At 43.9% G+C, this 21,719-nt stretch overlaps 2 protein-coding genes across 2 annotated transcripts in view; both read left to right on the top strand.

Moving 5' to 3' along the window:
• The first annotated feature begins 725 nt into the window (after positions 1 to 725).
• EPCAM (epithelial cell adhesion molecule) lies at positions 726 to 7,218 on the top strand. Its single transcript, XM_065834633.2, has 9 exons — positions 726 to 1,238; positions 1,701 to 1,808; positions 2,434 to 2,674; positions 3,111 to 3,176; positions 4,373 to 4,436; positions 4,822 to 4,923; positions 5,081 to 5,275; positions 5,684 to 5,725; positions 6,394 to 7,218. The coding sequence occupies exons 1-9, from the start codon at positions 1,172 to 1,174 to the stop codon at positions 6,433 to 6,435; spliced, it is 927 nt and encodes a 308-aa protein (XP_065690705.1). The 5' UTR covers positions 726 to 1,171; the 3' UTR covers positions 6,436 to 7,218.
• Positions 7,219 to 13,786: 6,568 nt separating this feature from the next.
• Positions 13,787 to 21,719, top strand: part of MSH2 (mutS homolog 2) — a 55,632-nt gene continuing 47,699 nt past the window's right edge. Inside the window, exons 1-6 of the mRNA XM_065833888.2 lie at positions 13,787 to 14,046; positions 16,766 to 16,920; positions 17,300 to 17,578; positions 17,906 to 18,052; positions 19,156 to 19,305; positions 21,536 to 21,669. Of these exons, the coding sequence (XP_065689960.1) occupies positions 13,827 to 14,046; positions 16,766 to 16,920; positions 17,300 to 17,578; positions 17,906 to 18,052; positions 19,156 to 19,305; positions 21,536 to 21,669 (1,085 nt within the window). The 5' untranslated portion in view covers positions 13,787 to 13,826. The remainder of the gene's footprint in view (positions 14,047 to 16,765; positions 16,921 to 17,299; positions 17,579 to 17,905; positions 18,053 to 19,155; positions 19,306 to 21,535; positions 21,670 to 21,719) is intronic.

The following is a 21,719-nucleotide window of genomic DNA, read 5'->3' as shown; positions in this document are numbered from 1 at the left end:
AAAGCCATTTTAGAACTTGCAGCAGGCTTTCCTGCGTTTCCTCCTCGGCAGCCGCGCAGGGGTCGGGCACCACCTGCCATTGTGCCCGTTCCCACAGAGCAGCTGCTGCGCTGAGACAAAGCCCTGGAAACCACGCTTTCCGAACAAGGAAGCACGGATACTGCAGCTCTTCGGAGCAGTCCTCAGGTGGGGTGATCCAGCGTGTACTTTAGAAAACAGAACAACAACAGAAAGATCCAAAAGGAGTAATTTATTCTGTACAGATAGGCGTTCTGGTTTTCCTTAAGTTAACTTGATGGATTATCAGGATTTATTTTAAACGTTAAGTCCTTGTGGAGTAGCTCAAAGGGCACCACTGGATGTGAAAAAGCTAACTGTAAAGTGTTAATATTTATTACCGGTTTCCAGCTTGCTGGATCATTGATCTGTAACCCCTAGAGAAAAGAGAAAACAGGAAACACCCCCAGGCTTTCTCCTGAGGGAAAGCAGGCACAGGACCCAGCAGTCACAATGCCAGAGCAGGGCGCTCGGGGCCGGCCGCCCGGGGCGGCCTTCCCGCGGCCCGGCCCTTTGAAGGTCACCAGCGAGAGCAGGAAACCCTGAGCCCGGAGCGGAGCCGACTTTGCTCCCTCACCCCCTGTGTCGCCGAGCAGCGCGGCCTCCCCGCCCCGCAGAGCAAACACGCCCGGGAGCTTCCCCTCATGACTAACAGTTTCTTCTCGACGGCGGGGGCACCCGTCCCCGGGCACCCAAACGACGACGCCCCCTCCTGCACCCTCCGGCGCGGGCGGGGTAGTTTCACAGCCCCTTTCCCGGGACCGACCGCACCTCAGGGCACCACTCACCTCCACCCACCCCCAGCCGCTGCTCCCCCTCCCCAGCCCTGCGGAAGAGGCTATATTTGGGCCGGGACGGGAGCGAGGACCCGCCCTGCTCTAGCCAGTTTCGCCCAGGTACGGGGGGAGGGCACAGTGGGAGGAGGAGCCGCCGCCACCCCCTGCGCGTCGCAGGTGTAACCGGAGCCGGGAGGGCGCGGCGCAGCCACCACCACCTGCGGAACCTGTCGGGCAGCTCACACGGGCTCTGTCGCGCACACAACTCTCGGTCTCCTCTGCCCGCGCCTCTGAGGATTTTTCCCCGGTATCTCCGCACCTCGCCGCTGGCCCGAGCCATGAAGCCGCTCTGCGGGGCTGCGCTCCTGCTGCTGCTCTGCGCCGTCGTCTGCGCTCAGGACAACCGTGAGTGCCCGCACCCTCCGTTCGCTCCGCGGTACCCCACAACCGGGCTCCCCCTCCCTGTGACCCCGTGCTGCCGCCCCTCTAGCCCCCGTCGCCCGCAGAGCCGCCCCGGTGGGCGCCCCGCTCCGCGCAGCCCCACAAAACGGCGCCTCGTCGGCGCTGGGGCCACGGGCGGGCGGGGAGGAGCCGCCCTGCGGGCGGGAAGGTGAGGAGGGGGCAGGGGCGCCTGGGCTCTGCGGCCCTTTGTCTCCGGCCGGAGGAGGTGAAAGCCCGCGGGTCGCGAAGGAAGTTCTCGTACTTCTGTAGGGAGGGGCGGGTGTTCACACCTGGCCGGCTCCGGCCGGTGAGGGGCGGCTTTGTCTCCTCCCCGCCCGCGGAGCAGCGGGTGGTGGTGTCCCGGGGCCCGGCTCCCTCCCCCGGAGCGCCGGCGCTCACGGGCTCATGGCCGTGCTTCTTTTCCAGGGTGCATCTGCGAGAAGAACAAGCGTGTCACCAACTGCCGGCTGGAAAATGGTGTCTGCAGGTGCGACTCGATCGGCTCCCCCGGGGTGTCCGTGAACTGCCATACTTGTGAGTAAAACACGCGTGTCGGCTGCGCTGGGCCCGGGTGTGTTCTCCGCGACGGGGGGTGAGGAAGAGTGCCAGCTAAACGCTGGGGAACGTGTGAAAATGACCAGTGAGTTCCCAGCATATAATGGTAGCACAGAAGGCGAGCTGCTTCCTGGCCTTCCAGATCATCTGGTGATGGAACATAAGTGTTTAGGGTTTCTCCCGTGTGACCTGTGTGGATGTGTATATGCCTACACTGCTGCAGGCTCCCCATCCGCCTTAATATTCAGTCTATAATAGGAAGGGTTTGTCAAAGATTAATTTTTAGCTTCCTTCTGGGTGCATACCATGATTTTTCTTGCGGATCCAGAGATGAAAGAGCCTTTTCTCAGGACCTTATTCTTGGTTCAGGGTCAGCTCACTAGGGATCCGTAGGCTGGACAAAATGGAGGGTGGCTGGACTTCCTATGCGTTCGCCTTCAGAGGCTGATGCACCCCAGTTGGGTTGGCTTTCTGCACCACCTACATGTTAGGCACCTGCTCTTCCTCATAATGCCTAGTTGCTTCTGAGGTAGCCTTGTGTTTTTACAGACTAAGAGCTCTGTTTTCCACGTGGTGAATAATGTGACTTTTTGGTTAATTTTAGTGACTCCAAAATGCCTGTTGATGAAAGCAGAAGTGATGGGCTCAAAATCAGGCCGTCGTGAGAAACCAAAAGATGCGTTTGAAGATACTGATGGCCTTTATGATCCTGAGTGTGAAAATACTGGTGTCTTCAAGGCGAAGCAGTGCAATGGAACCACCTGCTGGTGTGTGAATACAGCTGGTGTTAGAAGAACTGACAAACAAGATGCAGACTTGAAGTGCAGTCAATTAGTCAGAACAATGTAAGTCTTTCAACAGAGTGTGCTGTGACGCAAAAGCATCCTATATTAGGTTCTGTGTTCTAGAAGATTTATGTGTATGAATGATGCGTTGAGGGTGAATGAAGATGGAGCAATAAGTTCTTGTTTACTGCCTTTTTTTTTTCCTTCAGTAACAAGGAGACATTGAAGGGGTTTGGAAGGTGTTTTTGTTGTTGTGGTTTGTTTTTTGGTGATGTTTTGTGTGGGGTTTTTTGTGGGTTCGTTGTGTTTTTTGTTTTGGGGTTTCGTTTGTTTTGTGTGGGTGTTTGTGTTTGTTTTGGTTTTTTAATCTCACTGCTCTGTTTTGGTTTTTTAATCTCACTGCTCTGTTTTGTTTTTCCCTGTGGTTAAATTTTTAGTACGCATTGTTATATGTACTTGCTTTAAGAATATTCATTGTACTTGTCTGTTACTTCAGGTGGATCATAATTGAAATGAAACATGCTGAGAGCAACGCCCCTCTGAATGATGAATCGTTAAAGAGGTAAGTGATTATGATAATGGGATGTCGTGGCAATGTCTGTATGCAGTACTATGCATCTAGTGTACTTCAGCAAACAGCAAAGCATTTAAAAGCATTGTCAAACCTGTCAACTAATTTTACAAGTGACCTACAGATTCTTTATAGAATTGCTTTAATTTTTATTTGAAATAAATTAACTGCTAATGAGATTTACTTCTGTCTAAAATTAAATGCCACTCTTTTTTTTAATCAAGTTAATATACTGAAGGAAATGGAAGGCAATAAGGTGAAACTGCCCAAAAAGTAAACTTGACAGAGATGGAAGAGGGACTGCATAGAAGCAACAGAAGAAAAACAACAGTTTAGCGCTTTTTTTTGTTTTGGCTAAAATAAAACCTTACTTTTCTCTGTCAGAAGTCACACAGCAAGGAAAACATCTTTGTAGCTATTAGATTCCCACACACACTCACTGGTGGAAAAGCCACTGCTCTCTAACTCCTTTTCAGAACTCTGAAAACTGCTCAGACTCTTCTCTTTAACACTGCAGTAACGTATGTTAGGAATGAACAGAGCTCTAGTATAACTTAATAATGAGAGGGTACTGGGTTTGGTTGGTATGGTGGCATGTTTTAGACAGGTGACCAAAACAGTGTTGATGAGTCACCGATGTTTTATCTGTTGCTGAGCACTGTTTACTGTTCAGAGGCCTTCTCAGTGTCTCACCCACTGAGTAGGTTGGGGGTGGGCAAGAAGTTGGAAAGGGGGCACAGCAGACCTGAACTGACTAAAGAGATGTCCCATATTGTATAATGCTACATGCAGCAATAAAACTGGGGGAGGGATGTTTTTCCCAAGTACCCATTGCTCAGAGATTGGCTGGGCACTGATCTGCTAATGGTGACTGATGGCTTTTGCATCACTTGGGATTTTTTTTTTTAATTCCCCAACCCTTTTACTTACTAAACTCTCTTTATCTTGACCCATGAGGGTGATTGGTTTTTTTTATTTTATTTTTCTTGCTTTTACCCTTCTGGTTCTCTTCCCAGTCCTGCTAGGGGGAAAAAGAATGAGAATCTAGGTGGGGGTTTAGCTGCCAGCTGGGGTCAACTCACAACAGAGAGATTGCAGGGGAAAAAAAAAAATCATAGTCTTCCCTGCCCCTGAAAATAGATTTGTAAAATAGTACTATTTTAACAGTTATGGCTTTAATATTGCAGATTCTTCAAGGAAACAATTTCTAAGCGTTACATGCTGAATAGACGCTATATAGCTGATGTTCTGGTAAGAGACACATATTTTTAGTAATGTATTAGAATTTCATTTTCTTGTGAATAACTTTGAAAACTCTTGTTTTTTGAAGGCAGTAGAGCACGACTCTTATTAGAAGCTCTCAAATTGGTCACCATTATTGAGCAGCTAGCAAATAGCTGTATCTGAACTGAAATACTGAGAAATTACATGTTGCTCTCCTCATAGATGAATTTTTACTTTGCCTGACTAAAAGAAATGGAACTTGAATTGTATTGCAAACAGTTGGCTTGAGAACGAGTACCATAAACTTGATTCAGGCTGGGAGTCCACAAGTTGGAACATAATGTTTTGCTGTGTGTTTCCTGGTTGAATTTAAATTAGCCTCTTCTTAATGACATACTCTATTTTTTTGCAGTATGAGAAACCTTACATTACAATTGATTTGAAGCAAAATTCCTCAGAGAAATCTTTTGGAGATGTGGATATAGCTGATGTGGCCTACTACTTTGAAAAGGATGTAAGTGTCTCATGGGTAAAGTCTGCCAAAAACTAGATGTGTATTTTGCATTCCACAGTCTTACTGGGTACAGGCTAAAGCAAGATGAATTATGGCAGTGCCTGGATTAATCGCTACTACAATGTGAACTAGCAAGTCTCTTTTTTTCTATCCTCAGGTAAAAGGTGACTCCGTCTTTCATAATAACCAACTCAATGTCAGTATTGATAATAAAATGCTGAATTTTGAGAAGATAGCGGTTTACTATGTTGATGAAATACCACCGGAGTTTTCCATGAAGTCTCTGACTCCTGGCCTCATTGCTGTCATTGTAGTAGTAATAATAGCAATAGTTACTGCAATTGTTGTTCTGGTAAGTTCTAACAAAGCAGAATGGGTAACAGTGTAATTTGGGAAATAACAACATACCAGGGTAATTGGACTCTGATAGAAACAGTCTCCCCCTGTAAACTGGCTCATTTTTTGAGACTTGGGAGGGTGGGAAAGAGGTGATGGACATACTACTGTCTCTGTTTCAGGTTATGGCTGAAGGGTATTATGTGGAAAATGAAAGTATTAGGAAAAACTAATTGAGGTGAATAAAGTACCTGTCTTGCCTCCTCGTTTAAAGTCGTTGAGAGTGATGACCTCTCATGTACTTCACTTTGTAAGAATGGGGAAGTGAAAGCTTTGAGTTTGGAGTTTTAAAATCGCAGCCAGGTAAAGTTACATGTAAGTCAAGACTTAAATAAAACTTCATAATTATTCTGTCCTTTTACAGGTCCTTACAAGGCGGAGGAAAGGGAAGTACGTGAAAGCAGAGGTAATTAATTTATATTTCTAATAGTATGTGTGGGGAGGATTTTTACAGAACCCAGAAATTGCTAAGTTTGCTGTAGTTAGTCAGAAAGCTTGCTTTGAGTGCTTCAGATGTGTTCAGGGAAACAAAGTATTCAAATTCTGTAACTGGTTTTCATACAGTTCACCCTGTTTGCTCTGCCCTGGTTTCAAAGGAAACCAGTGATCAACATTTCCCCGGGGTGGGGGTGGTGCTGACAGCAAGTACTGTTTTTACAAATCTATAGTAAGGGCTATACAGTCCACAGGAGATAGTGATAGTCTTGCTCTGTCATGAAGACAGAAGGTTGCAGTTTCTATTGAAGAGCTACTTGCCAATGGAATAGTTGCAAATGCTACTGGAGCATGGTGCTTCACACCTAGTCTAGAGTCTTTTGTAAAGAAATCCAAAGGGTGTTGTAGGTAAATAGTAAAGTCTGCTCCCTGCACGCACCCCAAAGAATGCTTGTGTGTGTTTTTTGATTTTTTTTTTTTTTTAAGTTGGAATGTTGCAGTGGTCTTGGCATGTTTGATTCAATTAGTGTTACATCAAGTCCCTTTACTCATTAAACTCTGGGCTGCTAAGTGCTTCTGGTGGGTCTCATGTTGAGAAGCAGTACAAATGATGATCTCCCTCTACCTTCTCCTGTCCAGGTAAAGGAAATGAATGAAATGCATAGAGGACTGAACGCATAATTAAATCAGATCAAGACACAGCAAGATTCAAACAAGAGACAACAGAAACATTTGAGGCATGGATCTTAACTCTTATTTCTCCTGAATGGAAGGCAGTTGTGCTCACATTAATGATCGTTAAAACTCTTAACAGCCAAGACTGGTAACCATGCTATTACTTTTCCTATTTGTTGAGAGTTGAATCTTAAATGCCCCATCTTACTGAAGTAAAACTAAACTATTGCTCCTTGAGATTTTTTTTTTATGATGATGATGAAATGAGTTACCAATTGCTGTTACTAGAGTTCTGGAGCATACATACTTAAATGGTTATTTTACCCTTGTGGGAGTTTTATTGAAAATAGTGATTTTTGTAGACATGTAACAAGACTCTCTCCCATATAACTGAACATGTTTTTATTGCTGACTGTACATATTTGAAGTTACTGTAACTTTTTTTATTACTTGAATTAATAAAACTTTGAAACAGGCTTCTTGTTCTTCTATGTTCAAATGATGATTGGCTACGTTATCATGCTTACAAGTTCAGCAGTGTAATATTCAATTACAGCAAGCAACCTTAGCACAGGTGAAAATATTCTAGAATTCCAATTACCAAAGTTTGTATTAGCCATCTAATATCTCAATAGGGTGATTTTTTTTTTCTTGAAGCTGTGAAAAGGATGCTTTATCCAATTTTCTGCTTTTAATGTGCAACAGGGGTAAAAATGACAAAATGTGGATTGTTTGTAGATAAAACATGGATTGTTTGTACAAAAAATAAACATCTTCCAAATGTAGCAATTTCAGGAATGCACTGACTGCTCTTTTAGGTGCTATGAAGTATTGATAAAACAAGTCTCTAATCTAGAACATCTCTGGTGTAGGGTGGGTGGGTGGATGTGGCATCAGATGGTGGAGCTTGGCAAGAGCTGTTACACCATTGCCATGGTTTGCACAGCTATTCGTTGTTGCACAGCTAGAATCTGTTTCTGCTGTGTTTAGTGTTACAGAAGCTGACCAGAATCAGAGAGGCTATCTGCCTCCCAGGGCTTTGATAAAAGAGCTTGCTTTGGCAGTCAGTAATCTCTAATGTATATTGACTAGAAAGTAAACATGTATAGTCTGCCCAGCATTTTTACAGTCATAAAGGAAATGCTGTAACTGTTACCAAAGAAATAATGAACTGAAAAATCCTATTACTGATGTGACATTTGTTTTGACCCTCTCTCCCTAAAAAAGGAAAAGTAGGGTAAAATACTGAGATGATATTCTATATGCTGTGCTCATAAAAGGAAATATACCCCAATAGGGTGGTAGCTGATGTGTATGTGTTACTGTGTCAGATGTCAAAATGTGAACAACAACCTCCCTTGGGTCTTTTGACATCTGGTGCTCTCAACTTGCATGTGTACACTGAGCTGCTGCAGCCCCCAGGCCTTACCTAACTTCTGTGTCTGCAGTATGTTTTGGGCAGCGGAGACATGCACACTGACGTGTTCTGTGAAGTTACTGCACCCGATAAGCACAAAAATCCTGAAGTAGGGAATCCACCAGAGTGCTTTGCAGCTTTTTTAGTGACAACTTCTGTAGAGTGGTCTCTCCTGCTGCCACTATACACCACTCCCTTTCTCTCCAGGTTTGCAGGCGGTCTGCTGAGGTATGCTGAATTTCATACAATTCTGTAAGCTGTTAGACAAACAAAGCCTCGTTTTCAGTAAGTTTGTCTTATGCCAAGTCGTGTATTATTCTCTTCCCCAATTCACTCTCTATATACTAGACTTCCTTAAGTGTCTGCAATGTGGTATCCTTGGCATTTCTTTCTTCTCTCCAAGATAATAATGGTATTGTTTCCTCCCCATTTCATACCTTGTTTTTGGCCTGAACAGAACAAGATGTTGTGTGCAGTGGCTGGGCTGGAGCTACACATGTGCTGACTTGACTGGCTGGTATGTGACTGCTCTGTGGCCTGGGCCTTGTCCCAATTAGTTTAAAAATTATTTTCTCCCTATTTTTCCCACAGTAGGAGGAGACACATCCTTTTTTTTTCCGCTCTCCTAATGGAGCTTTTCATGTTATAGATGCTCGCACAAGATCTTTGTCTCTAATATGGTCTGCTCCCTTGCCAAATTTGACTGAAACTCACCAAGGGGTCAGAAACTCACAAAGTTTACAGAAATTAATTCAAAAATAGGACACAGTTTAAATCCACAGCTGAAGTATAACACTACATCTGTTTCTAAACTCAGTTACTATGGTAAAAACATGCTGTTCAGCTCTCAAAATGGTGGTCCATAGTAGGTTTTTTCCTAGTTTCCTTTTCTAAATAGTTTTACTGACCATTATATTGGCTTTTATTCTTTGTTTACCAAACACTGCACTTGTGCAACAGTTCATCTGCATAAGAGTGTGCATTTATAGGGAAATGGAAAAGGATGAGGGGAAACTAGTGTATCAGTATCCTGCAGCTTTATTATGTTCTATAGTTTTTTTATAGCTAGAAGAGACTAATGTGTTGAAATTAAAAAACAAAAAAGCCACTTTCAGATAGTGCCAACTCTCTACATATGCATGTGATGTTTCTTCTCATATATGGAACAGTCTTGAATTACTGGCTAACATGTTTGCTCTTGAAAAATAAAACGGTATTAAACAGAAAAGTACTAAGTATTCTCTATTTTGGTACTTTGAAAGCAAAGTTAAAAAAGTTTGAAAAGCAAGTTTCCTGTAAAAGAAACTAACCAACAGAACTTAATAAAAGACTATTAGTCATTGCATCAGTTTTTGACAAGGTAAATGTTTGCATGCTTCCATTTGCCTAACTCATTAACTCCTGTCTGTGAAGGAGTTTTTTTTTAAATCTAAAGCTCTACACAAATTTGTGATACCATGTTCCTTCTCTTCTAGTGTCAATTGTGATAAAGGATACGAAAGGCAGACTGAAGATTTATTAAATAATTTGGGTATTTATGAGATCTTTTGTTACAGAGAAGGGAATGGACACAAACTGTACAAGAAACCCTAGTAGTAATTTTTATCTTGGTGCATATATACAAAGCGGGAAAATAGTGTTTGTATAGGCAAGTGCAAATATATTATTTCCTTATGAATTATGATAGTAGCATATTATATTAGTTATTATTACTGCTGAGCAAAATGAAATATTTATGCAAGGACAATGAGAGACTTTTTAGAGGAGGATATGCAAATAACAAATTTGAGAAAGCATGACCAATAAAGTCTATACAACTATCTTCCAAAGACTGAAGTAATCCCTAAGCATAGTTTCCAAAACTACAAAACGAAAGGTCGGAGTGTTGTGTACGTAGGGTCTGTTGACACTGGTGCACTCCCTGCCATCCTAAACAACATAATAAGTTGGGTAAGAGAAATAACATTGTTTGCGAACTGTGTTTATTTATATCCTCACCCACTGGACTTTGCCATAACAGGCAGTGGGTTACAGGCTGCTTGATGTAGGCTGAAAAATATTCTAGGAAACTAAAAATGATTGCAGCTTGGTTGCTTCACCTTTACAACTGTTAGTTTCTGAATTCTCACAGCTCCCAGGAGAGGCTGCAGCCTGGTATTAGCAAGGTGCATTGCTGGGCACACAGGCAGGCTGTAGAACTGGCTTGTAAGTTGGGGATAGTTGAGCTCATCCCCACAGAGTTTCATGAACTTTCCTAATATCTCTGTCCTCCTTGTCTTACCAGTGACACACAATGGCAGCTGTATGCAAGGGAGAGGGCAGCAGATAAAAAGTAGTATGTAATGTTGGAGGCAACATTTCCCAGGTTATAGCATGTAAAAACTTTGTACATGTAAGAAGTGGGTTTTTTTCCCTACTGACCCCTAAATGCACTGCGGAATCCTTACTCATTCAGGCACCTGCAAAGTGGAGGCACGGCTGTGCCAAATTGATCTGAGTGACAAGAGTGCCTACAAGAAAGTTAAAAGGTCCTTTACAAGTTAACAGCCACATTTTCTCGTTTTGAATTTACATTAACTAGATATTCTTATCTTGTTAATCTTAAGTTTCCGCTGCATTATACATACATACACACCAGTCTAACACAAAATTTTCAGGTAACATTCCCACCAACTCAAAAGCATTAGAGTTGTGACTGGTAACACTTGAATATTAACTTATCTCTAGTGAACAAGGACTTTTTTTCTTTAGAGTGGTCGAAGGACATCCATGTTCCTAACTGAAGAGCCGTTGTGACTTTTCTGTATACGCTGGTTATGCACAGGAAGGCAACAAAATTAATTAAGATCTGGATTAGCATCCCGCCCGTAACGTGCCTAACAATTACAGCCATCTTCTCATTCCTGTCCCTCCTGGCAGCCAAGAGAGAGAGCAGAAGCGCTGTGTTAGCCCCAGCATGGTGCAGCAACCAAGCCCTGCTCAGCGAGACCTGTGCAGCTCAGCCGGTGCACCCAGCTGCCCCAGAGGAAAACAGCAGCAGCTTGGAGGAAAGGTCATTGAGCTGGTGACGTTTTCTGCAAGAAGTGTCACAACATAAATGTTTTTCCTGAGCTGCAATCACCACACTAAGAGCATTAGTGGCTGGTTTAGGTGGTGGCTTTCAGTAAATGGGAGCCCGCAGCTCAGCAGAGCTGCCCTGAGCAAAGTGCTGCATGAAGAGGTGTCACCAGCCTAGGGGAGAGAGAAGGAAGCACTGCAACATGCAGCAATTACAGACATCATTTTATTTCTTTTGAAGGTGGTAATGAGGTCCCTGGAGCCCACTTCCTCTCCAGCTGGTTGTACAGGACACTTTTTTTCTTCTTGTTCTATCTTCTGCATTATCTGTAGTCACCGTTACATTCAAAGACAGGCACTGCCAGCTATTCATCTCTATTTTGGGTTGATCTGGTATTATCACCTCTTGGCAATGTTGCCTGATGTTGTGAGTGCCTCTAGAAAGCTATGTATTTGCTAAACGATAATTATTTAGGCTGAATTTTCCTGTGTGAGTACTGCTGCAAGGAAGGAAGTATCAGAGCAGACAGGTTAGCCATTTCTGAAAATAAGGTTAGGAAAAGTATGCTTGTTCACACTGAAAATAAATCCAACTGCCCTGCCAGAGCAATGTTATTTTTACAACTATTATGGAGATAAGAGGAAGATTTTGGTCAACTACAAAGCTGTTGAGGCTCTAGTGACCTTATGCTTTGCTTCTTACTTCCTAAGTCAAATGGAGGCAGATTGGACTTTCTCTTCTCCACAAGAACTGCCCGTCATCCTTCAGTGAGTGCATTTGCAAAAGGGCTTTGAAGGCCCCTTCTGGAAAAACTGTGCTAGTTCAGGGGTACAGGGCTGGGGTTTGGGTGGGGAAGGCTGGGGTGAGGACAGGCAGCCCAGGCTGACACCCGGCAGGAATGGGGCAGGGGTAGGGACACAAAAGCATTCCCTGTGGAGGAACAGCCAGTACACGGCAACACCTTCAGATCAGGGTGGCCCTGGTGATAAAATGTTGGTTTGGTGTGAAAACCTGAAGTATGTGGGCCTCTGAGGGCCTTTTGGAAAGCAACTATTGACACCAAGAAGTAGGAAAGGTGAGCACATTGATTCACCAAGGGGAAAGAAAAGAGAAGCTGGGTGAGGAATCTGGGCAAAGAGGTCCCAAAAGCATGTCATAGCTGGGGCCAGGGGTGGGCTGGGAGGAGGAGGAAGGGTAAGAGATGAGGTGGAAGATGCTGAGGTAACGTAGGGTGGAAAGGACAGAGAAAGCAATGGGACACAGATGAGGGGATGTTCCAAAGTGGCAAGGTGGACAAACCAGAAAAAGGGATAAGCATTTACACAATAAATCTTAAGGCATTTCTTCAGTTTTAAGATGTGTTTTGACCATAGGTGCTAAGGTGCAGACAGCAGAGTTAGGGTAAAAGTATCATGATTTGGAACTCACTGGAAAAAAAATAGTGGTTCAAGACAAAAAAGAAAAATTAAAAACCAGCTTGATTTATCTGATGAAACCAGGGTTTCCAATTACTCTTAATAATCATTAAAAGAAAGATTGTTAGAATGTACCTATACTGTTTCTATTCCTTTGTGTCTTTCCATCAGAAGGGAAAACAAAACTAAAAAATGCATAGGACAGTGCAAGGAAAATATGATGAAAAATTTAAAAAAAAAGTGTTTTGGGCACAGGCACCACCGTGTAGCCAGGGCTCAGGTTCCCTCCAAGCACCATGGCGCAGACAGTGCCCCTTCTGTCCCTGAGCTGGGGACCCCAGTGTGTCAGTGGTGGCCACGTCATCAGTTTTTTGGCCACTTGTCATGTTGCTCCTTGTGCTGCCTAGGAAGAGTGACCCCCCCTGTAAGGAGGGGGAGAGCTGCTGTCTCCTTCCCAGAGGGGGCCCTTGGGGTCTCTGGACACCCCTGTGAGCAGAGGAGGGCCCATCACCCCACGATGTCCTGCCTGCTGGCAGCTGGAGCAGGATGACTCAGGCTGTGTACAGCACCTGCCCTCTGGCAGCCCACACCGCTGCTCAGAATGCTGCACACACTGCACACCCTGCTCCTCCTCAGGGAGCAAGTGCGGCCAACACCTCAGCATGGCTGCCTGGGGGTCCTTCCTTCTTTTGGGAAGACCCTTGGTGGCTGCGTGCCCGTGTGGCGGTGGAGAATGGTGCACACCCAGACACAGAGTTCGTGTCAGCAGTGAGAGCAGGGCCAGGCACAGCTGAGCTGAGCCCAGCAAAAGGCAGCAAGCAAGCAAGCTCTCTTTATTTAACTCTTTCTCAATTTATAGCTTTATAGGTACAAGCCTGGACCAAGAGGTTAAACAGGACTTTTTTTTTAAAATGTTATTCCACACACACCACACTCATCGTCTCTCACGCGTACGTAGGGCGGTCTTCCAGCCCAACATTCACACCCCCCGCACTCTTACTCCTCACAAACATATAACCCTGTGTAACCCGTCAAGGCCACTTTCTTTTGACAGATTGCTGTGATTTGATCACGTTAGTATCAGTCTTCTTTGACTATCCAGATGGCCATGTTAGTATTGATCTTTTATCATCCAGGTGGCTGGAGCCGTTCCCACACACCTGTGTGAAGGAGGCCTGCGCGCCTGGGCTCCGGCAGGCGGTGGAGCAGGCGCACACAGCTCCACCGATCGCACGGGTCTCCGCTGGCGCTGCGGGGAAGGAGCAGCCCCTCGCGGCCCGGCGGGAGGCAGCCCCAGCCGCCGTTGCCACGGCCCCGTACGGCGCGCGGGAAGGCCCACGCCCCGCTCCCGCGAGGCAGCTGGTCCCTCCGTGTGGCGCGCCGTAGAGGGGCGGGGCGGGCGCGACGTACCCCTCACACCCCGCAGCGATTGGGTGCCGTCGCTTGGCGCGCGCGCGCGTCGCGAGGGCCGGTGCGCGCGCGGCGGCTCGTGTTGTGAGGCGGCAGCATGGCGGTGGAGCCGCCGCGGGACGCGCTGTGGCCGGAGGGCGCGGGGGCCGAGGCGGGGTTCGTGCGCGCCGTGCTCTCGCTGCCCGACAAGCCCGACACCACCGTGCGCTTCTTCGAGCGCGGCGACTACTACACGGTGCATGGGGCGGACGCGCTGCTGGCCGCCCGCGAGCTCTTCCGCACCCGCGCCGTCATCCGGCAGCTGGCGGGGACACCGGGTGGGTGTGGGGGAAGGCCGGGCTCGGGCCTGAGGGGCGGCGGGGGCTAGCGCGGCTGCGGCGGGGTGGACGCGCCCGTCCCGGGGGCCTTGTTGTGAAGGGGCGGCCGGCCTCGGGTGGCCGGAGCGGAGCGGGCACGGAGGGGGCGGCGGGTGCCGGTGCAACAGCCGAGTGTTCTCAAGGCCTGCGGGCTGTCACTCGGGTCGGGACGCTGCCGGTCGTCGCGTTTCGTGGCTCCATCGGGCTTAAGTTCTCTGTGGCGGCGTGTTTCAAGGATGGGACCTTGTCAGGGCGTGAGTTGCCGCCGTTACCCGCCCGCTGCGGGTCCCGCGGCGGTGCTGGTGGGTACCGGGGCACGGCTGAGCCCGGGGCGGCGGTACCGCTGCTGTGCCCGCTGTGGAGAACGCGGGAGCAGAGATACTGAAAGGTCTCTGGATTTTAACGGGCACTTTGATTTATTGCTGCTTCGAAACGAGCGTAACTGAATGCAGATCTTTCTTCAGTGGGATGCATGTGACAGATATGGGTGTGCAAACGTAGGAAGGTGTCTACAGCAGAAATTGTGGGGCTGAGTGTTCCTTCTGTTCGTGTGAGTTCACACTGCAGGGCTGTCTGGTGTGGATAGTTACATGAACACAACATATTGTGTAGGTTGGCGTCAGTTAATCACATTTTTCCAGAACACTGGTAGTTTGTGACAATGATTGCGTGATATTTTCTGTGATAAATGAGGACTGGGCTAATGCAGTTCTATAGTGCAGATGATAAGTAAACAATGATAACCTAACATTTGACTGACAGTGGCCTGCAGAAGTAAATCGCGTATTTAATTATGTATTGCATAAGATTTTCTCTTCCATCCACCACCTGCTGCTTTTGGTTTATCTTTTGGTGTGAGACAGTGGAGCTTGCAGATGTGGGATGCAGAGCACTGAGATAAGTTCTCTTGTCAGAAGAGGCAAACCTAGTATTATCCTTAATCTCGAGGAACACAATGTTGCAAAGTTATTGGCTCATACTTTGCAAAATAAACTTGATTGGAGCCTGTTTGTTACAAATGATCTGTTGGGTTTTTTGGTGCACTGACATTAAAAAGAGCGTGGCATTATTTCAGACTTTTCACAAGTGATGAGCTAATATGTAAAAAACCCAAACTAACCAACCAACCAACAAACAAAAAACCCACAAAAAATCGAACCCCAAACCAGAAGGAACCACAAACCAACCCAAACAAAACTCAAAACAAACAAACAAACCTTCACCTGAAGCACTGCCCACCTCACCAAGCCACAAAATAAAAAACAAAACTTGTGGAGAAATTGTAAAGTTTGGTAGTTTCAAGTGTAGAATTTGATATGTGTTCCAGACTAGAAACACATGAATCAGTATGTTTTTTTTAATTATGTTTGAAAGTGGTCATTTCACAGATGTAAGCCTGTTATGATCAGCTCTGGTTTTAAACCACTGCAAACTATAGCATTTTCTAGCATATACAACTAAAAGTCAGCATAAAGCTACATTTTTGCTTTCAGGATGATTTTGAAGTGCACGTAGCTTCAGCTGCCCCTCACCTTACGCAAGCGTGTTGTCTCATGTGAAAAGAAAGAAAAATTGTGTTTTGTTGAGCAGTTCTGCACTGGGAAATAGAACCTAATTATGTGGAATTAGTTTTTCAGTTGCTTCTAAAAAAAGTCTTACTAGAGATCTGAGGAAAGAAAATGAAAAAATACTATTTAAAATAAACCCATAAGTTCTTATGGGTATGGAAGTTCACCATTTAACATCTTTCACATAAAGAGAGGAACACCCTCAAATGTAATGAAGGCATGATACTGAAAACAGGGATGTGATAATCCCAGTCTATTGCTTGTGCTTACTTTATATGTTATCTATCTCTAATGTATTTGACGCCAGTCTGAGTTAATTCCACTTGCTGGTATGGCAGAAAACTTAATATACCCACCCAAAACCCCCGTTTTTTTAGCAGTGGAATTATCTTTTTCTGTGAGTAGGCTGGTGCTGGGGGTGGGGAGGTAGAAGTGGTATTTCTCTTCTTGGCAGCTGCAGGGAATTAAATTTGTTCAACTGTATCATCTGCCTGCACCCCCATGGGAGCAGAAGCAAGAAGTTTGTCAGGCACTTTTTAATTTAAGTGTTAATATAAACTTTTAGACTTTCTTGAGAATACTACAGTTTTACAGTATATATTGCAATAAAAGGGAAATGTCTTGGCACATGTTTCTTGCCATCTTCTGAGTGTGACAAGGGTGATGGTCCATTCTGTCAACAAAAGTGTCTTGTCCAGGAAAGAAAAGATGTTATCTGGAAGGAAAACTTGCAGCTGGCTTCCACCACTCATTAAATTAAAACGTGTGAAAGATTAATTAGAAAAACAAATCAAGAGTATTATAAGGAGAGAAAGGGTGAAAGGAATGTATCTTTTAATATACATGTATACCTAGTTTTAGTGAAATTTTCACATGAACGTTGCTTTCATTTGTATATGGTGTATGCATTCATCATTCTTAATCAGTTAATCCATTGAGTCTTGTGTTTTTTGTGATGTTGCATGGATTTCACATACTTGCTCTATCAATATCAGAATAATGTCCTTCTTGAAGGCTGTTAACTCTGTTTCTTGGGGGTTTCAGTTGCAGAAAATAAACATTATGAACATATTTGGATAACTGATAATTTTTTTCTTTTTTTTTTTTTGTAGGAACTCAGAAACTTGAGAGTGTTGTGCTTAGTAAAATGAACTTTGAATCTTTTGTGAGAGATCTGCTTCTGGTTCGTCATTACAGAGTTGAAGTTTACAAGAACAAAGCAGGGAGTAAGTCTATCAAAGAAAATGACTGGTATTTAGCATACAAGGTACACATTTTCTACCTTTCTTTATAATTGTGTGATGAAAGAAAAAATCCCCAGTTCTTTCCCGAGTCCCTCAGCTTGGAATTTGGGGATTTTCAGGGACTGACGTTGGGGGTGTGATGGTAAATCATGTGGTCTGTTACATATCCCTATATCTTCTACTACTGTAAGAGCTTGTCCTGTATCTTTGCCACAGGTTGAGAAATTAAGGAAGCCTGAGGTATAGGAGATATGTAAAATTTTAATGGTTAAAAAAACAGAACAGCTTTGTGTTTTATATTAGTGGACTGTTTATTACTTAGTTTTATCTGTTGTTATCCTTTAAAAAAAATAGTATGCATGTGCACACACACTCTTTAAAATACGTTTCTTTTCTAAATAGGGTTCTCCAGGAAATCTTGCCCAGTTTGAGGAAGTTCTTTTTGCCAACAATGATATGTCATCGGCCATTGGGGTTGTGGGGGTTAAGCTGTCTACTACTGATGGACAAAGAGTTGTAGGAGTGGGATATGTTGACACTACACTGAGAAAACTGAGCGTCTGTGAGTTTCCAGATAATGATCAGTTCTCAAACCTTGAAGCTCTGCTGGTTCAACTAGGACCGAAGGAATGTGTACTACCAGGAGGAGAGACTGCAGGAGAGATGGGAAAACTACGACAAGTAAGGGAACCATTGCAGCTTACAGTTAGAAAAAACTATCTAAAAAGCTGTAGTCTAGCCTATTAGCTGGGCTCCATGATTTATGGAGAAATGGAGGAGCAATATGTTAATTTGAAGAAGCGTTGATTTATTCATATAAAATATATTATTTCTCTCTTGGCTCATTTATATTTTAATCAGGAAAAGTTGTTCTAAGGGTAAAATCTTGTCTGTCATTCTCTCTGCAACTAGCAGTAACCCAATATTTCTTCAGGGTTTGCTTTGATGTGATGAATGTCTGTCCCCTGAATATTGAAAGTAATCGATAACTGTGTTTATGGACAACAGGTCATTCAGCGAGGAGGAATCCTAGTTACAGACAGGAAGAAGGCGGATTTCACAACTAAAGATATTGTTCAGGATCTCAATCGCTTGTTGAAATCAAAAAAAGAAGAACAAATCAATAGTGCAGCATTGCCAGAGATGGAAAAACAGGTGAGGGCAGACAGCAGAACAATGTTTAATGTGCTCCTGTTGTGAGCTGGTCTCCTTTCTCCTCATTGGTCCTGTTGTATGCTAGATTCCCATGCTTCTAGTGAAGTATATTGTACAACCAGTAGTATATTAAGCTATGTTCTTGCTAAAGTGCTTACCAGTCCTGCTTAGCTTGAGACTGTGTCAAATTTGGATTCCAGGGTCCTGGAAAAAAAATGAGAAGACCCTGCACTTACCTCTTTAAAGTAGTAAATTCTGGTAAACAAATAGACTATGCACAAGAGGTACTTCCTGTTTGTAATCTATCTAGTCTAAGGACTGAAATACAAAACTTTGATTAGTTTGCATGACAGGAAAATTGCTATTTGAAAACAAAATAATGTTTATGGTAATATTTTTGTGTTTTGTATCATCTTAAGACTCAAGCATATGATTTAGTGCCTGCATGTCGGCTGAGCATGTTTGTTCTCTTAGCTGCAAACAAAAGGTAATTTGCTTGAGATGAACATGCTTTAATGTGTTTTGAAATGCCCTTCAGTGCTCATGCTCACTGCAAGTTTAAGGTACAGAGTTATTCTCACTTAATGTGTGATTTCATAACAGGTTAAAATTGTTTGGAGTGTTGTGGCTGAACAAGTCAGTCATGCTGCTCCCTCTTTTGTGCTGGCACTAGTGTTTGTGAGGCCATGCAGTGAGTCAGAAGAGATCCTTGTTCTGGCTGAAAACTAACCCTGAAACCATGACCTGAGATGATCCATGATATCTTATTTATCTGCAGTAACTTGTTTGTGATCCTGAGCCAGAAACATCCTGATAACAGCTTTGGAAAGCTGGTGAGGCGTGTATTTCACAGTTTGTTTATCAGATTATGCAGATGTCTAGTTCATTGTTCTTGCACCTACCTAGAAAGACACTACAGTGCCATAGGATGTTCCTGTGAAAATGAAGTCAAACAGGATGAGTCTGTCAGGGCCCTGCTGGAATTGACATGGATCAAAGTCTTCCCAGTTGTAATTTCCTAGGGGTATTTATGAAATACTCCCCAGTTCAGTAGTGTTTCTGACCAGAATATGGTGGTTTTTGTTTTATGTTTCAAACTTCAGGTTGCTGTTTCATCTTTGTCAGCCATTATCAAGTTTTTAGAATTGCTGTCAGATGAGTCTAATTTTGGACAATTTGAACTGACTACTTTTGATCTTAGTCAATATATGGTTCTAGATAATGCAGCTGTTCAAGCCCTCAACCTTTTCCAGGTAAGAAATGTACACTTGAATTGGTGTTTTTCAATATACTTACTTAGCTGCTTCATAAGTAGCTCGATTGCCTAATCACAACTCCGCAGATCCTGCTTAATGGCAACTTCTACATTTTAGCTTTGCGTTCAGCTGCTCCTGTACAGTGTGTTTTAAACTCTGTTAGCCACTGTTGCCACCTTTTTTGGTTCTGTTTTTTGCTAGCTTACTTTGAATGTAGAAGAGAAGATCAGCAAGGAGGTAGGAAGTTGCCACAAACAGGTGTCTGTGTCAAATGCAGATATGGGAAGAGCCTTAGAAGTACCTCATGGTTGTAGCTGCTGAGGAATCTGGCTGAGCAGTGTGGGGAACAATGCTTTGTCTTTTTTTGTCAGTTTTAGAGAAGTTCACATCTGCAGTGGCAGGAGCAGACTTGGGGTGTGGTGGTGGTAGAGAGTTTTGTAATTTCATGGTATGATGGGGAACTCGAAAGTAGAGTTGCTTTATACAGTAGTGCTGGTTTTGGGAAAGGGAATGGAAGCCTGAATACGGTAGTATTGGGGGAACAGGAGGCATATGGCAGGAGCAATGTTGTTGGGGGTGGACAAATCCAAGCAGGTTACCTGTCTCCTCCATACTTTCCACCATGTCTGGTTTTCTTCTTTGCCGTTTTTTATGGTTGTGGGAAAATGGACAAAGCACTGTGTTTTATCAGCTTTTTCTGTTGTTTTCATTTTGTAAGCTCTGCTTAATGATCTTTGCTTGGAGATAACCACTTTCATAGGAAGAAATCACAGTATGGTCCCCTGTTTATCTTAGAGGGATATCTGGAAGTAAAAAAGAGCATATATTCAGCATCTGAGCTGGTTAACCCCAGAGAGAGAGGTGTTCTGATTTTTTTTTTTCTTTGCTTCATTTCCTGTTTCTGTCCCACTGTCTAGGGAACGAAGCAAAAATTCTATGTCTTCTCAAGCTTTATAGAGATGATCTAGGAAGTTTATCTACATCCCTGTATAAATCCTTGCAGGTGTTACGGATTTTGTGATAGGAAATACACTGCCATGTTTGTCTTTAGGGGCTGTTGTGAACCTTGGAACAAAGGGTTTGCTGTGTAGCAGGAAGCTGTCTCGTTGCCTGTGTGGCAAGCGATCTGTGGGGAGGAAATTACAAAATATTTTGTAATTTGAGCTGCTCTGTGAGGTATGTAGGTAAAGTTCATATGGTGGAGCAGATGCAGTTGATTATATGAAACTGTAGCCTTCCAACTTGCATGCGCTCAAGTAGGTTGTTCGTGTATAGTATGTGTACTCGGTGACACTTTCTTGGATTCAGAAGTTTTTCGTATGTAATACTGTTCAGAACACTGAAAATAGGCACATCCACTCTAGAGATTAGATCTTCCAGGGATTTTTGTGTGTGCCAGTATACCTTCTCATTGTTGTGGTGACACTAGTTCTACATCACAGTTGTTTGCAGGCAGCCAGACCCGCTCCTGGTTAAAAGTTTGCCTGCTGTTTTATTTGTAGGTGTTCTTGGGTAGGGAGGTTTGAGATTTTAATTTCAAAGTTAAGAGCTGAAACGAGCTTTTTTTTCAATGTTATAAAATTTTTGCTTCCTAGCTGTTTGTGCACAAATCGAACGAAATGCCAAGAAAAATGTCCAAAAGGCTGTCTTGAGTCCAGCTAATATTAAACCTAAATTATAGATAATAAGCTGTAATCTGAACAGAGTAAGTTTAGAGGTGTTTATAGTATACTCCAAGGATGGACCTGGGGAAGCTTGAGAGAATTTGTGTAACCGTGTTCTCTCCCATGACCTCATTTTGTTGTGTTCCCGCCCCAGCACCCCTCAAAGATCTCCTACCAAACCCTTGAACCCAAGTCTTGTTTCTTGCTGCTTTTTTTTTGATAGACAGGACCCCTATTTTTTGATGTTACAAAAGGCAAACTAGCAAATATCTAGACATATTTCCGCTTTTCCTGTTCAAAGGGCAAACTGCCCAGTGATTAGGTATGTTTCTAACTTTCCTGTTCAGTCAGCTGGTTTCAAAATGGACAAACCTTTTCCTTGTTTGCCGTGTTTCAGGGAACAGAGCTTAAGTGTTTTAATGCCCTGCTGTTTCATTGTATTTTTTGATATGTGCCTAGTTGGATACAGAAAAAACACTGATCTGTTCTTAGGTAACGAAGTTGGGTGTAATTCAGGGGGTGTCAGTAAACTTCACTAACTCTTTTTTTTTTCTTTTTTCCAGAGTTCTGTGGAAAATGCTAACACTGCACAGTCTCTAGCTGGTTTACTAAATAAATGCAGAACCCCTCAAGGACAGAGACTAGTTAATCAGTGGATCAAACAACCACTTATGGACAAAAATAGAATTGAAGAAAGGTAACAGTATTATGTGTTTGATAGACTTACACGTTAGTAACTGTTTTATA

The sequence above is a fragment of the Patagioenas fasciata genome, chromosome 3 (assembly GCF_037038585.1).
Source record: "Patagioenas fasciata isolate bPatFas1 chromosome 3, bPatFas1.hap1, whole genome shotgun sequence".
NCBI lineage: Eukaryota > Metazoa > Chordata > Aves > Columbiformes > Columbidae > Patagioenas > Patagioenas fasciata.
The sequence above is the reverse complement of the archived record's forward strand: the minus strand, read 5'-3'. Positions and strand labels throughout refer to the sequence as shown.

What these genes read in the sequence shown, in the direction of transcription:
- EPCAM (XM_065834633.2), top strand. Translation starts at nt 1,172, where the DNA reads ATGAAGCCGCTCTGCGGGGCTGCGCTCCTGCTGCTGCTCTGCGCCGTC. An exon ending in AATGATGAATCGTTAAAGAG is followed by an intron (nt 3,177 to 4,372) that starts GTAAGTGATTAT and finishes TTAATATTGCAG; the next exon opens with ATTCTTCAAGGAAACAATTT. An exon ending in CCTACTACTTTGAAAAGGAT is followed by an intron (nt 4,924 to 5,080) that starts GTAAGTGTCTCA and finishes TTCTATCCTCAG; the next exon opens with GTAAAAGGTGACTCCGTCTT.